Here is a 14,553-nt window from a genome sequence, read left to right on the forward strand (position 1 = left end):
AACCCACAGCTAGGGGCCAAGTAAGGTCCCTTAATCCTGATTAAGGAATCCAGGAAATTATCCTGTAAAAGGTTTGGTGGGAGGTGTAGGGTGACGTTGCCCCTAGACGCTGATCTGAATTGGGGAGGGAAAGCTGATCCTAGACCTGCACCTATGGAAACACTCACCCCAGACCCTGGCTGGGATCCAAGTGTTCCAACAGCCATTGCTTCTGCTACCGAAGACAGCACATCAGTTGAACACCATCCACAGGCAGCTAAAACAAACAAGAGATCAAGTCCTTTTGTTCACCTGATTTATAATTCCTCACAATCAAATGCAGACCGTATTATCTCCCAACTCTCCTCGGTTATCGTCACAGCGGTGTATATCCCCATGCAAGTGGATACCAATGGCCATCAAGGAACTTCACTGGAGTTTTACAAAAACTGGAAACCATATATCCTGAGGATGCATTTATTGTAGCTGGGGATTTTAACAAAGCTAATCTGAGAACAAGGCTACCTAAATTCTAATCTGCATATCAATTGCAGTACACGAGCGAGAAACACTTGACTACTGCTAATAACATTGACGTATACGTTGACTCGGTGAACGAGTTTATAAAGAAGTGTATGAAATGTTGTACCCACTATGACTATTAAAACCTTCCCTAACCAGAAACTGTGGATTGATGGCAGCATTTGAGCAAAACTGAAAGCACGTACCACTGCATTTAATTATGGCAAGGCAACTGGAAACATGGCCGAATACAAAAAGTGTAGTTATTCCCTCCATAAGTCAATCAAACAAGCAAAGTGTCAGTATAGAGACAAAGTGGAGTCGCAATTCAACAGCTCAGACACGAGAGGTATGTGACAGGGTCTACAGTCAACCACGGATTACAAAAAGAAAAAAAGAAAAAGGTCTCCTTCTCCGTGGCCGACGTGAGTAAAACATTGAAACGTGTTAATACTTGCAAGGCTGCCGGCCCAGACGAAATCCCTAGCAGCGTCCTCAGAGCATGCGCCTACCAGCTGGCTGGTGTGTTTATTCAATCAATCCCTATCCCAGTCTGCTGTTCCCACATGCTTCAAGAGGGCCACCATTGTTCCTGTTCCCAAGAAAACTAAGGTAACTGAGATAAACAACTATCGCCCTGTAGCACTCACTTCCATCATCATCATGAAGTGCTTTGAGAGACTAGTCAAGGATCGTATCACCTCCACCCACTCCAATTTGCTTACCGCTATAAAAGGTCCACAGACGAGGCAATCACAATCACACTGCCCTAACCAATCTGGACAAGAGGAATACCTATGTAAGAATGCTGTTCATTGACTACAGACTCCAAACTCGTCATTAAGCTCGAGACCCTGGGTCTCGACCCCGCCTGTGCAACTGGATCCAGGACTTTGACAGGCCACAACCAGGTGGTGAGGGTAGGTAACAACATCTCCACTCCGCTGATCCTCAACACTGGGGCCCCACAAGGGTGCGTTCTGAGCCCTCTCCTGTACTCCCTGTTCACCCATGACTGTGTGGCCATACACTCTACAGCGGTGGGCTTGATTACCAACAACGACGAGACAGCCTACAGGAAGGAGGCGAGGGCCCTCAGTGTGTGGTGTCAGGATAAAAACCTCACAATCAACGTCAACAAAACAAAGGAGATGATCGTGGACTTCAGGAAACAGCAGAGGGAGCACCCCCCTATCCACAGCGACGGAACAGTAGTGGAAAAGTTGGAATGTTTTCAGTCCCTCGGCGAACACATCACAGACAAACTGAAATGGTCCACCCACACAGACAGCGTGCTGAAGAAGGCGCAACAACGCCTCTTCAACCTCAGGAGGCTGAAGAAATTTGGCTTGTCACCAAAAACAAACTTTTACAGATGCACAATCGAGTGCATCCTGTCGGGGTTTATCACCGCCTGTTACGGCAACTGCTCCGCCCACAACCGCAAGGCTCTCCAGAGGGTAGTGAGGTCTGCACAACGCATCACCGGGGGAAAACTACCTGCCCTCCAGGACACCTACACCACACAATGTCACAGGAAGGCCAAAAAGATCATCAAGTATAATAGCCTCAGATATGAGGTTTACATCTAATTGTTGTAGAAGATGAATGAGTGAGTATGATACTGTTTGTAAAATTGTGTAATGTGATTTTGGACTGTTTAATGAAGGAAATTCTAATTCCCTTTTGAGTTTAACTAAATCAGAGGACCGCCCATGAGCCCAGTTATGGTCAGGCATTGCTGATAATATGCGTGCAGATAACCAACTATTTATGATGTTTGGAATGAGACAAACGTGAGGTAAAGTAAATAATTAATTAATTCGAAGACTAATTGATCAGATATTAAATATCTGAAAGGTTATATTGGGAAATTATAACTTTGTAATCAATATTTTCCTTGGTGCCCCGACTTCCTAGTTAATTACAGTTACATGATTAATCCGTTTGATCGCGTAATACTAATTAGAGAATCTTTGATAAAAACTAAGTCTTCAATTTAATGATAGTAAAGACACTAGCTTCTCCTGCGTTGCATATAATCAATGCGGTGCCTGTTAATTTTTCTTCAAATCACAGTCTACTTCTCCAAAACAGGGGATGAGTTAACAAGCGCATTCATGAAAAAAGCATTGTCGTTGCGCCAATGTGTACCTAACCATAAACATCAATGCCTTTCTTTAAAATCAATACACAAGTACATATTTTTAAACCTGCATATTTAGTTAATATTGCCTACTAACATGAATTTCTTTTAACTAGGGAAATTGTGTCACTTCTCTTGCGTTCTGTGCAAGCAGAGTCAGGGAATATGCAGCAATTTGGGCCGCCTGGCTCGTTGCGAACTGTGCGAAGACCATTACTTCCTAACAAAGACCGCAATTCATTTGCCAGAATTGTACATAATTATGACAGAACATTGGAGGCTGTGCAATGTAACAGCGATATTTAGACTTAGGGATGCCACCCGTTAAAGATAAAATACGGAAAAGTTCCCCATTTCACTGAACGAATAAACGTTTTGTTTTCGAAATGATAGTTTCTGGATTTGACCATATTAATGACCGAAGGCTCATATTTCTGTGTGTTATGTTTTAATTAAGTCTATGATAGAGCAGTCTAGCAGCAGACTCTTAAGCATGTATTCAAACAGCACTTTCCTGCATTTGCCAGCAGCTCTTCAAGCATTGAGCAGTTTATGAGTTCAAGCCAATCAACTCCCGAGATTAGGCTGGTGTAACCGATGTGAAAAGGCAAGCTAGCGGGGTAATAGCGTGCACCCCGCTAGCTTGCTTCATTATTTGAGGCTAAATTTTGATGTATTATATTAAGTTAAAATAAGTGTTCATTCAGTATTGTTGTAATTGTCATTATTAGAAAAAATATATATATGATAAATAAAAAAATACCGATTAATCTAACGTTTTTTTAAAAATGTATCGGCTTTTTTTTGGTCCTCCAATAATCCGTATTGAAAAATCATAATCGGTCGACCTCTATACCATCACTGCATCTTGCCTATGCCGTTCAGCCATCGCTCATCCATATATTTATATGTACATATTCTTATTCATTCCTTTACACGTGTGTGTATAAGGTAGTTGTTGTGAAATTGTTAGATTACTTGTTAGATATTAGTGCATGGTTGGAACTAGAAGCACAAGCATTTCGCCACTCTCGCATTAACATCTGCAAACCATGTGTATGTGATCAATAAAATTTGATTTGTCACGTAGAGTAGGCCAGAAGGCTAAAATAAAAATATGGCGGAGCCGCAAAAGTACTGGGGCGGCAGGGTAGCCTAGTGGTTAGAGCATTGGACTAGTAACTGAAAGGTTGCAAGTTCAAATCCCCGAGCTGACAAGGTACAAAATCTGTCGTTCTGCCCCTGAACAGGCAGTTAACCCACTGTTCCTAGGCCGTCATTGAAAATAAGAATTTGTTCTTAACTGACTTGCCTAGTTAAATAAAGGTAAAATAAATAAATAAACTTCTGTGCGTGTGGGTGTTTATTTACATAGTTTATTTACATAGTGAATCCGGAAGAAAAACAGCAGTACTGCCATCCAAAGTATCCATTATGGGACAGCTAAAAACAACGCTGCCACATCAACAGCTCAATCCAAAATGGTTCCAAAATGGTTCCCCCCTTGAACTGAAAGAGAGGCTCCTTTTGTAGGGGAAGCCACTCCCATCAGAACATAACCAGCAGTAATTAATTAAGCAATTACCTTCATCAAAGCCTACCTTTTCCACTCAGCTAAACAATGAATTGCAGATATTGCAAAACGTTTCTCATGATACAATATACCAATAACACATTTACAAAATCCCACCCCTACTGACATGAAGTCTTCCAATATGCTCATTCACATGAGAGAGCCATTCAGGACAGGCACTACAAAGCCAGCCCGATTACCGTAGCTCTGGTCCTTATCCCAGCATACCTGGAAGCTACAGAGATGGAGAGGGGAACACAACCAAACAACGCACTCATCCATAACATTGATAAGTACAATAAATGTGGCTTAAATTAAACATGAACGCTTGTCTGTATATCCTTTATACCTTAAACCGCTACTGACGAGATGTAAGAATAAAGTGTGTAATGTATGTACTAAGATAGGGACGTTAACTTGTGTGTCGACCCACATTGTTAAAGTAGGTGACAACGGAGCAGGGAGGCACGATGAATGTGTGTGCGTGTTAGTGTACCAAACGCTGCCCGCGCCCAGTGACGGACTTCTCCGCCACAGATGTGTGTATTGTTAGATACTACTGCACTGTTGGAGTAGGAACACAAGAATTTCACTGTAGATGTTATTATGGGTATGTGACCAATCAAATTTGATTTGAATGCAGTTTGAATGCAGTGCCTTATTTTTAATACATTTGCAAAAATCTGTTTTCGCTTTATCATTATGGGGCATTGTGTGTATATTGCTGATGATTTTTTTTACAGTATTCAGGCTTTGTAAAAAAAGAATGTTCAGTATTACTGCAAACAGGATGCATGTTTTGGAATATGTTTATTCTGTACAGGCTTCCTTCTTTTCCACTCTGTCAATTAGGTTAGTATTGTGGGGTAACTATAATGTTGTTGATCCATCCTCAATTTTCTCCCATCACAGCCTTCAAAAACTCTTACTGTTTTAAAGTCACCATTGGGCTCAGTGAAATCCCTGACCGTTTTCATTCCTCTACGGCAACTGAGTTAGGAAGGACGCCTGTATCTTTGTAGTGACCAGGTGTATTGATGCACCATCCAAAGTATAATTAACTTCACCACGCTCAAACGGATATTCAATGTCTGCTTTAAAAATGTTTGCCCATGTACACCAATAGGTTCCCTTCTTTGCGAGGCATTGGAAAACCTCCCTGGTCCTGGTGGTTGAATCTATTTGAGATTCACTGCTCGACTGAAGGACCTTACAGACACACTATACACACACACACACACACCTATCCACCCACCCACAAATTAGTAGATGATTTGGCTATTTCAGCCACACCCATTCCCAACAGGTGTATAAAATTCAGCACACAGCCATGCAATCTCCTTAGAAAAACACTGGCAGTAGAATGGCCTAGCTGAACAGCTAAGTGACTTTCAATGTGACACCGTTATAGGACGACACCTTCCCAGCAAGTATGTTCATTAAATTTATGCTCTGCTGGAGCTGTCCCGGTCAACTGTGAGTGCCATTATTGTGAAGTGGAAACGTCTAGGAGCAACAACGGCTCAGTCGCAAAGTGGTAGGCCACAAAAGCTCACAGAACAGGACTGGCGAGTGCTGAAGAGCGTAGCGCAGAAAAAACGTCTGTCCTTGGTTGTAACACTCATTGCAGAGTTCCAAACTTCATGAAATGAGTTTCCATGGCCGAGCAGTCGCATACAAGCCTAAGATCACAATGTGCAATGACAAGCATCGGCTGGATTGCTTTAAATGCTCGCCGGCATTGGACTCTGGAGCAATGGAAACATGTTCTCTGGAGTGATGAATCACGCTTTCACCATCTGGCAGTTCGACGGGCAATTCTGGGTTTGGAGGATACCAGGAGAACGCTACCTGCCCGAATGAATACTGCCAACTGTAAAGTTTGGTGGAGGAGGAATAATGGTCTAGGGGTGTTTTTCATGGTTCGGGCTAGGCCCTTTAGATCCAGTGAAGTGAAATCTTAATGCTACAGCATAAAAATACATTATAGACAAATCTATGCTTCCAACTTTGTGGCAACAGATTTGGGAAGGCCCTTTCCTTTTTCAGCATGTCAATGCCCCCGTGCACAACGTGAGGTCCATACATAACTGGTTTATTGAGTTTGATGTGGAAGAACTTAACTGGCCTGCACAGAGCACTGACCTCAACCCCATCTAACACGTGTGGAATGAATTAGAACACCGACTGTGAGCCAGGCCTAATCATCAGTGCCTGACCTCACTAATGCTTGTGGTTGTATGGAATCAAGTCCCCGCAGCAATGTTTCAACATCTAGTGGAAAGCCTTCCCAGAAGAGTGGAGGCTGTTATAGCAGCAATGTTCCAACATCTAGTGGAAAGCCTTCCCAGAAGAGTGGAGGCTGTTACAGCAGCAATGTTCCAACATCTAGTGGAAAGCCTTCCCAGAAGAGTGGAGGCTGTTGTAGCAGTAAATTAATGCCCATGATTTTGGAATGAGATGCTCAACAAGCAGGTGTCCACATTCTTTTTGTCATGTAGTGTGATTGTATGTTTGGGCTAGTCATTAAAAAATATGTTAAACACTATTGTTGCACACAGAGGGAGTCCATTCAACTTATGTGACTTGTTAAGCACATTAACTTATTTAGGCTTGCCATAACAAAGGAGTTAAATACTTGACAAGACATTTCAGCTTTTCATTCTTAATTAATGTCAAAATTACATAATAAAAACAATTCCCCTTTGACATTATGGTGTTTTGTGTGTAGGCCAGTGACAAACAAATCTACATTTAATCCATTTTAAATTATGTCTGTAAAACAACCAAATGTGGAAAGTCAAGGGGTGTGAATACTTTCTAAAGGAACTTTATAAGTGAGTAGAAAATATGTTTCTGAACACTTCTAAAATAACCCTGATAATGCGATGAAAACATGAATGAATCATGAATAATGAGTGAGAAAAAAAACTAACTTGATATCCCGGCCATTACCTGTAATCCAGCCAGGGTTACTCACAGGCAATTGAGATGTTCAAATGTATAGCCTACTTTGACTTAAGTGGTCTCAGCTCTGATATAATGTTCAACCAGGGTACCGGGAACACTCGGAGAACGAACAGATAAGCAAGAGTATTTTATGCCTGCCTGCATTGAGGTTGGCAGATAAGACACATTCCTCTGAGAGGTTCGTAGCAATCTCTATTGTTTGTCTATTAAACCTTTAAATATAGAAGTCATTCGCCTCATCTTTGGGTTCAGCATTTTACACACCTTGAGCAAATCAATTATTCATGACAGTGTGCGTGCGCGCATGTGTGTGTACCAGTATGAAGTTATGGGTGGGTGTGTGCTTGTGAAGCTAGACGCTAATCTTGGGTCAGTTTTGTATTTTCCCAGCTAATGAATACGGTTAGGATTGCAGGAGGGGAAGCTACTCCTAGATTTGTACCTAGGGGAAACTTCAGCCCGGAGCCATATGTGCACACACACACACCTGTACGAGGTGATCCTCCGCAGCTTGGCGACTGGCACGTCGTAGCCACACTCCTCCAGCACCTCCTGCTTGGCAATCTCCTCCAGCGACAGGTCAGCCTTGTCCACCAGGCCTGCACACAGCTCGTAGGTCATACCCGCCGAGCCCGGGGGCTGGTGGGTCTTGACGCCCCCAGCCGTAGCAACAGCCTCCTCCTGGGGAGTCTCGCCGATGGGAGTCTCCGGGATAGCAGTGGCTGCAGCCGCAGCCACATCCTCCTCCCCCGCCGCTGCCTGCACGGCTGGCTCCTTGGTCCTCTCCCACTCACACATGTACACGGCTGCAGGATGCGACAGGGTGGAGGGAGATGGGGAAGAGCGAGATCGCAACATGTGTTACACTATAGTGACCTGGGGACCCAGATAGCTTTTTCTCGTTGATGTATCATTCCTTTCAATTCTCAACAATAGGGATTGCGCAGTTCAAATCAAAGTCTGTTTTTATTCTTCAAATAGGCCACAATTGAAATTATATAATAAGTGTCTGACAAACTTTGTATAGTAAAGTCGTACCTCTAAAAAATCATTACATGCATACCTCTACACACCCCTGAACTTGTAAAAACGTTGCTGGTGGAAGTCAACACCGTAATAAGAGACTGGTTGTGGGGAAAAAAAAATTATAAATACAATTGAGGACACAGATACACTTCCCTCCTTATGCATTGACATTGAAGCTAAAATTCTATACTCCAGCACTTGGATTTGAGATCAAATGTTTCATATGAGGCGACGTTTCATATGAGGCGACAGTACAGAATGTCACCTTTCATTTGAGGGTATTTTCATTCATGTTTTACTGCTCCGAAATTAAAGCACTTTATATATCTAGTCCCCCATTTGAAGACGTCACTATTTGGACAAAAATCACTTAGTGTATTAAAGTAGTCCAGAGTTGAGTATTTGGTCCCATATTCCTAACACGCAATGACTACATCAAGCTTGTGACTATACGCACTTGCTGGATGTATTTGCAGCTTGTTTTGGTTGGGTTTCAGGTTACACCCAATAATAACTGAACGGTGAAAAATGACTGGAGTAACTTTCTGTATAAGTTAGTAGATAAGATGTTTCTGAACACCAGTCTAAAATAACCCTGAATGCGATAAAAATCATGAATAATGAGTGAGAAAGTTGAGGCTACAACAAAACATAAACCTCTGACACATTATCAATAGCAGAGGAGATTAGCATTTTATTTTAGGGGGGGATATGATCTTGGTCCCTCTAACTTTCTCAGTTATCATTCATGATCATCCATAATCACTGTTGCATCCACATTAATGTAGACATGTTCAGAAACATCTTCTATTCTTACTTACAATAAAAGTGACTCCAAAATTTCAATACATCGTTCACTGTTCACTTCCTATTGGGCTAAACATAATACAAAACACAACCAAAAAAACTAAATGCATCCAACAAGTTTGTAAAGTCACAAGCTTGATGTAGCCATGGAATATAGTAGCTAAGATGGTGCGCACGGCTGGCCCTTAAAAGTACATGGAGAGCTACCATTAATGATATGCAAGTCAATCTCTCATGGCTCAAAGTGGAAGAGAGACTGACGTCAATGTTGACAAGCTGAATGTACCGAGCTGTCTGTTTAAACTACTAGCACACAGCTTGGACACCCATGCATACCCAACATCACATGCCACCAGAGGTCTCTTCACAATCCCCAAATCCTGAACAGACTACGGGAGGCACACAGTAGTACATAGAGCCATGACTACATAGAACTCTCTACTATATTAAGTAACTGATGCAAGCAGTAGAATCAGATTTTAAAAGCAGGGAAAAATACACCTTATGGAACAGCGGGACTGTGAAGCAACAAACATAGGCACAGACACATGCATACACACACGATAACAAACACTATACATTATATTGTGTTGTAGATTTGTGGTAGTAGAGTAAGGGCCTGAGGGCACACACTTAAAGGATTGTGAAATCTGTTATGAATGTATAGTAATGTTTTTAAAATTGTATAACTGCCTTAATTTTGCTGGACCCCAGGAAGAATAGCTGTTGCTTTGGCAGATACAAAATTGACCCGAACCCTGGTGAACACCACAGGGGTAAAGGTGGCTGGAGGCCGGGAGGAGAGAGCATGTGCCAGACAGATCCCAGGCCACGTGTTAGGGGTGATGTTGTTCCACCTTACAGGCTCAAGTGGCAGCAAAATCCTATATAATACACAGGTGCTGGCTAAGAAACTTGCAATGTGACAATAGCGGCATTTCCTGACAGGGATGAAGAAAGGTTGTGGTGGGTTCGATTCTGACCCACGTCCTTCTAACACACTTTCTCCACCTTACTTAAATTTCCTGTCCCTCTTCATTGTCTAATAACTATGAAAAATATGGAAAGGAATGTGAATTCCCAGTCCTTAGAAAAAAGGTTAGTTGTTCTTACGGAGCAAACATGATTTGATTGATCGAGGAGAAATGGGGAGTAGGGAGTTTTACCTGGGCGGAACTGCTTGACCAAGATGAAGCAGTGTGAGGTGGTGTTGAAGATCAGCACTGAAACACTGGAAATAAAAGGGGGAGTAAAGAAAAATAATTCATTCAGTTTGTTTCATTCAGAATTTTTCTGTGGACAAGCAACAGTGAAGTAATAATACTGTTAATAAACTAAATTAACTATACATGACATAACACACAGTGCACCAATTTCCTGCTTACAGAAATCCACTACAAAATACATACCTGCCCAGACTGCCATCATTCCTTCTTCCTAATGTAGCTACAGAAGGTCACAAACTTGAAAATATGCTAAATTGAATTACATTGTTCAAGTTTAAGCAGGAGAGTTGAGCGTTTACCCCACAAAATGAGATAGTGATTTCATACCAAAATGAGAATACAAACACAAGCCATACATTTTGGCAGTGTAATATGTCCATGGATAGTCCTCAATTCTAAACAAAAATATAAAACACATTGGTCCCATTTTCTTTTTATAAAACATCCTAGATATGTCTCATATGCACAAAAAGCCTATTTCTCTCATATTTTGTGCTCAAATTGGTTACCATCCCTGTTAGTGAGCATTTCTCCTTTGCCAAGATAATCCATCCACCCGACAGGTGTGAAATATCAAGAAGCTGATTTTAACAGCATTACAGGTGAACTTTGTTATTGGGACAATAAAAAGGCCACTAAAATATGCAGTTGTCACAACACAATGACACAGATGTCTCAGGTTAAGGGATCGTACAATTGGCATGCGGACTGCAGAAAATGTCCAGAGCTGTTGCATGTTCATTTCTCTACCATAGCCGCATCCAACGTTGTTTTATAGAATTTGGCAGTACGTCCAACCGGCCTCAACCCCAGACCACATGTAATCCAGGATCTCTGGCTTCTTCACCTGCGGCGTCGACTGAGACCAGCCACCTGATGTAACAGAGGAGTATTTCTGTCTGTAATACTAATTTATGGAGATAAACTCATTCTAATTGGCTGGACCTGGCTACCCAGTGGGCTACCCAGGCCCAACCATGACTCTGTCCCTCTGCCCAGTCATGTGAAATCCATAGACTAGAGCATAATTTATTTATTTCAATAGACTGATTTTCTTATATGAACTGTAAGAGTAAAATCCCTGAAAATGTTGCATGTTGCGTTTATATTTTTGTTCAGTATAGTTACACAACAACTTTCCTACATACAAGGGGTACCAGTATGTAGGACCAGTTGATGTTCAGGGGTACGAGGTAATTGAGGAAGATGTGTACAGTTGAAGTCGGAAGTTAACATATACCTTAGTCCAATACATTTAAACTCAGTTGAACAATTCCTGACATTTAATCCTAGTAAAGATTCCCTGTCTTAGGTCAGTTAGGATCACCACTTTATTTTAAGAATGTGAAACGTCAGAATAATAGTAGAGAGAATTATTTATTTCAGCTTTTATTTCTTTCATCACATTCCCAGTGGGTCAGAAGTGTACATACACTCAAATTAGTATTTGGTAGCACTGCCTTTAAATTGTTTAACTTGGGTCAAACGTTTTGGGTAGCCTTCCACAAGCTTCCCACAATAAATTGGGTGAATTTTGGCCCATTCCTCCTGACAGAGCTGGTGTAACTGAGTCAGGTTTGTAGGCCTCCTTGCTCGCACACGCTTTTTCCGTTCTGCCCACAAATTTTGTATAGGATTGAGGTCAGGGCTTTGTGACGGCCACTCCAATACCTTGACTTTGTTGTCCTTAAGCCATTTTTACACAAATTTGGAAGTATGCTTGGGGTCATTGTCCATTTAGAAAACCCATTTGTGACCAAGCTTTAACTTCCTGACTGTCTTGATGTTGCTTCAATATATCCACACAATTTTCCTGCCTCATGATGCCATGTATTTTGTGAAGTGCACCAGTCCCTCCTGCAGCAAAGCACCCCCACAACATGATGCTGCCACCCCGGTGCTTCACGGTTGGAATGGTGTTCTTCGGCATGCAAGCCTCCCCTTTAACCTCCAAACTTAACGATGGTCATTATGGCCAAACAGTTCCATTTTGTTTCATCAGACCAGAGGACATTTCTCCCAAAATAATTATCTTTGTCCCCATGTGCAACCGCAGTCTGGCTTTTTTATGGTGGTTTTTAAGCAGTGGCTTCTTCTTTGCTGAGTGGCCTTTCAGGTTATGTCGATATAGGACTAGTTTGACTGTGGATATAGATACTTTTGTACCTGTTTGGACATTTCTCCCAAGGATGAACCAAACTTGTGGAGGTCTACAATAATTTTTCCTGAGGTCTTGGCTGATTTCTTTTGATTTTCCCATGATGTCAGCAAAGAGGCACTGAGTTTGAAGGTAGGCCTTGCAATACATCCACAGGTACACCTCCAATTGACTTAAATGATGTCAATTAGCCTATCAGAAGCTTCTAAAGTCATGACATAATTTTCTGGAATTTTCCAAGCTGTTTAAAGGCACAGTCAACTTAGTGTATGTAAACTTCAGGAATTATGAAAAACTGAGTTTAATTGTATTTGGCTAAGGTGTATGTCAACTTCCAAATTCAACTGTAACTAGGAAAAAAGTGCAGATGGTAATTAAACAGTAGCAGCAGAGTATGTGATGAGTCAAAAAAGTTAGTTATATAGTTAACCAAATGGCTACCCAGACTAAATATTTAGCAGTCTTATGTCTTGGGGGGGTAGAAGCTGTTTAGGGTTCGGTACTGTTTTCTGTGCAGTAGCAGACAGAACAGTCTGACTTGGGTGGCTGGAGTCTGACAATTTTTAGGGCCTTCCTCTGACACTGCATGGTACAGAGGTCATCGATGGCAGGGAGCTCAGCCCCAGTGACGCAGTGGGCCGTCTGGACTACCTTCTGTAGCACCTTGCGGTCGGATGCCAAGCAGTTGCCATACCAAGCGGTGATGAAGCCAGTCAAGATTCTCTCAATGGTGCAGGTGCAGAATTTTTAGGACCTGAGGGACAATACCAAATAATTTCAGCCTCCTGAGGAGGAAGAGGCGTTGTCGTGCCCTCTTCACGACTGCTGGTGTTTAGACCATCATAGATACTTAGTGATGTGGACAACGAGGAACTTAACCCACTTCACTATAGCCCTGTCTAGCCCTGCATGCTTGGCCCTCAGTTTCCTGTAGTCCATGATCAGCTCGTCTTGCCGACTTTTGAGAGGTTGTTGTCCTGGCACTACACTGCCAGGTCTCTGACCTCCTCCCTATAGGCTGTCTCATCTTCGCCGGTGATCAGTGGAGGTCGGCCGATTATGATTTTTCAAAGCCGATACCGATTATTGGAGGACCAAAAAAATGCTGATGCCGATTTTTTTACATGTAGTTATTTATAATAATAATTACAACAATACTGAATGAACACTTATTTTAACTTAATATAATACATCAAATCAATTTAGCCTCAAAAATAATGAAACATGTTCAATTTGGTTTAAATAATGCAAAAACAAAGTGTTGGAGAAGAAAGTAAAAGTGCAGTATGTGCCATGTAAAAAAGCTAACATTTAAGTTCCTTGCTCAGAACATGAGAACATATGAAAGCTGGTGGTTCCTTTTAACATGAGTCTTCAATTCCCTGGTAAGAAGTTTTAGGTTGAGGTTATTATAGGAATTATAGGACTATTTCTCTATACCATTTGTATTTCATATACCTTTGACTATTGGATGTTCTTATAGGCACTTTAGTATTGCCAGTGTAACAGTATAGCTTACGTCCCTCTCCTCACCCCTACCTCGGCTCGAACCAGGAACACATCGACGACATCCACCCTCGAAGCATCGTTACCCATCGCTTCACAAAAGCCGCGGCCCTTGCAGAGCAAGGGGAACAACTATTAGCGCGCACCCCGCTAACTAGCTAGCCATTTCACATCGGTTACACCAGCCTAATCTCGGGAGTTGATAGGCTTGAATTCATAAACAGCTCAATGCTTGAAGCATTGCGAAGAGCTTCTGGCAAAACGCACAAAAGTGCTGTTTGAATGAATGCGTACGAGCCTGCTGCTGCCTACCATCGCTCAGTCAGACAGCTCTATCAAATCATAGACTTAATTATAACACAGAAATAAGAGCCTTTGGTCATTAATATGGTCAAATCCAGAAACTATCATTTCGAAAACAAAACGTTTATTCTTTCAGTGAAATACGGAACCGTTACGTATTTTATCTTAACGGGTGTTATCCCTAAGTCTAAATATTGCTGTTACATTGCACAACCTTCAATGTTATGTCATAATTATGTACAATTCTGGCACATTAATTACGGCCTTTATTAGGAATAAATGGACTTCACACAGTTCGCAACGAGCCAGGTGGCCCAAACTGCTGCATATACCCTGA

The 14,553-nt window shown here is 41.9% G+C and overlaps 1 protein-coding gene across 1 annotated transcript in view; it reads right to left on the reverse strand.

The window, feature by feature from the left end:
* The window catches only part of LOC109866117 (uridine diphosphate glucose pyrophosphatase NUDT14-like), a 45,428-nt gene that overhangs the window by 2,628 nt on the left and 28,247 nt on the right, over positions 1 to 14,553 (reverse strand). The window contains exons 3-4 of the mRNA XM_020454658.2: positions 10,190 to 10,254; positions 7,678 to 7,996 (exon numbers count right to left, since the gene is read on the reverse strand). Of these exons, the coding sequence (XP_020310247.1) occupies positions 7,678 to 7,996; positions 10,190 to 10,254 (384 nt within the window). The remainder of the gene's footprint in view (positions 1 to 7,677; positions 7,997 to 10,189; positions 10,255 to 14,553) is intronic.

Source organism: Oncorhynchus kisutch, linkage group LG21 (genome assembly GCF_002021735.2).
Source record: "Oncorhynchus kisutch isolate 150728-3 linkage group LG21, Okis_V2, whole genome shotgun sequence".
Lineage (NCBI taxonomy): Eukaryota > Metazoa > Chordata > Actinopteri > Salmoniformes > Salmonidae > Oncorhynchus > Oncorhynchus kisutch.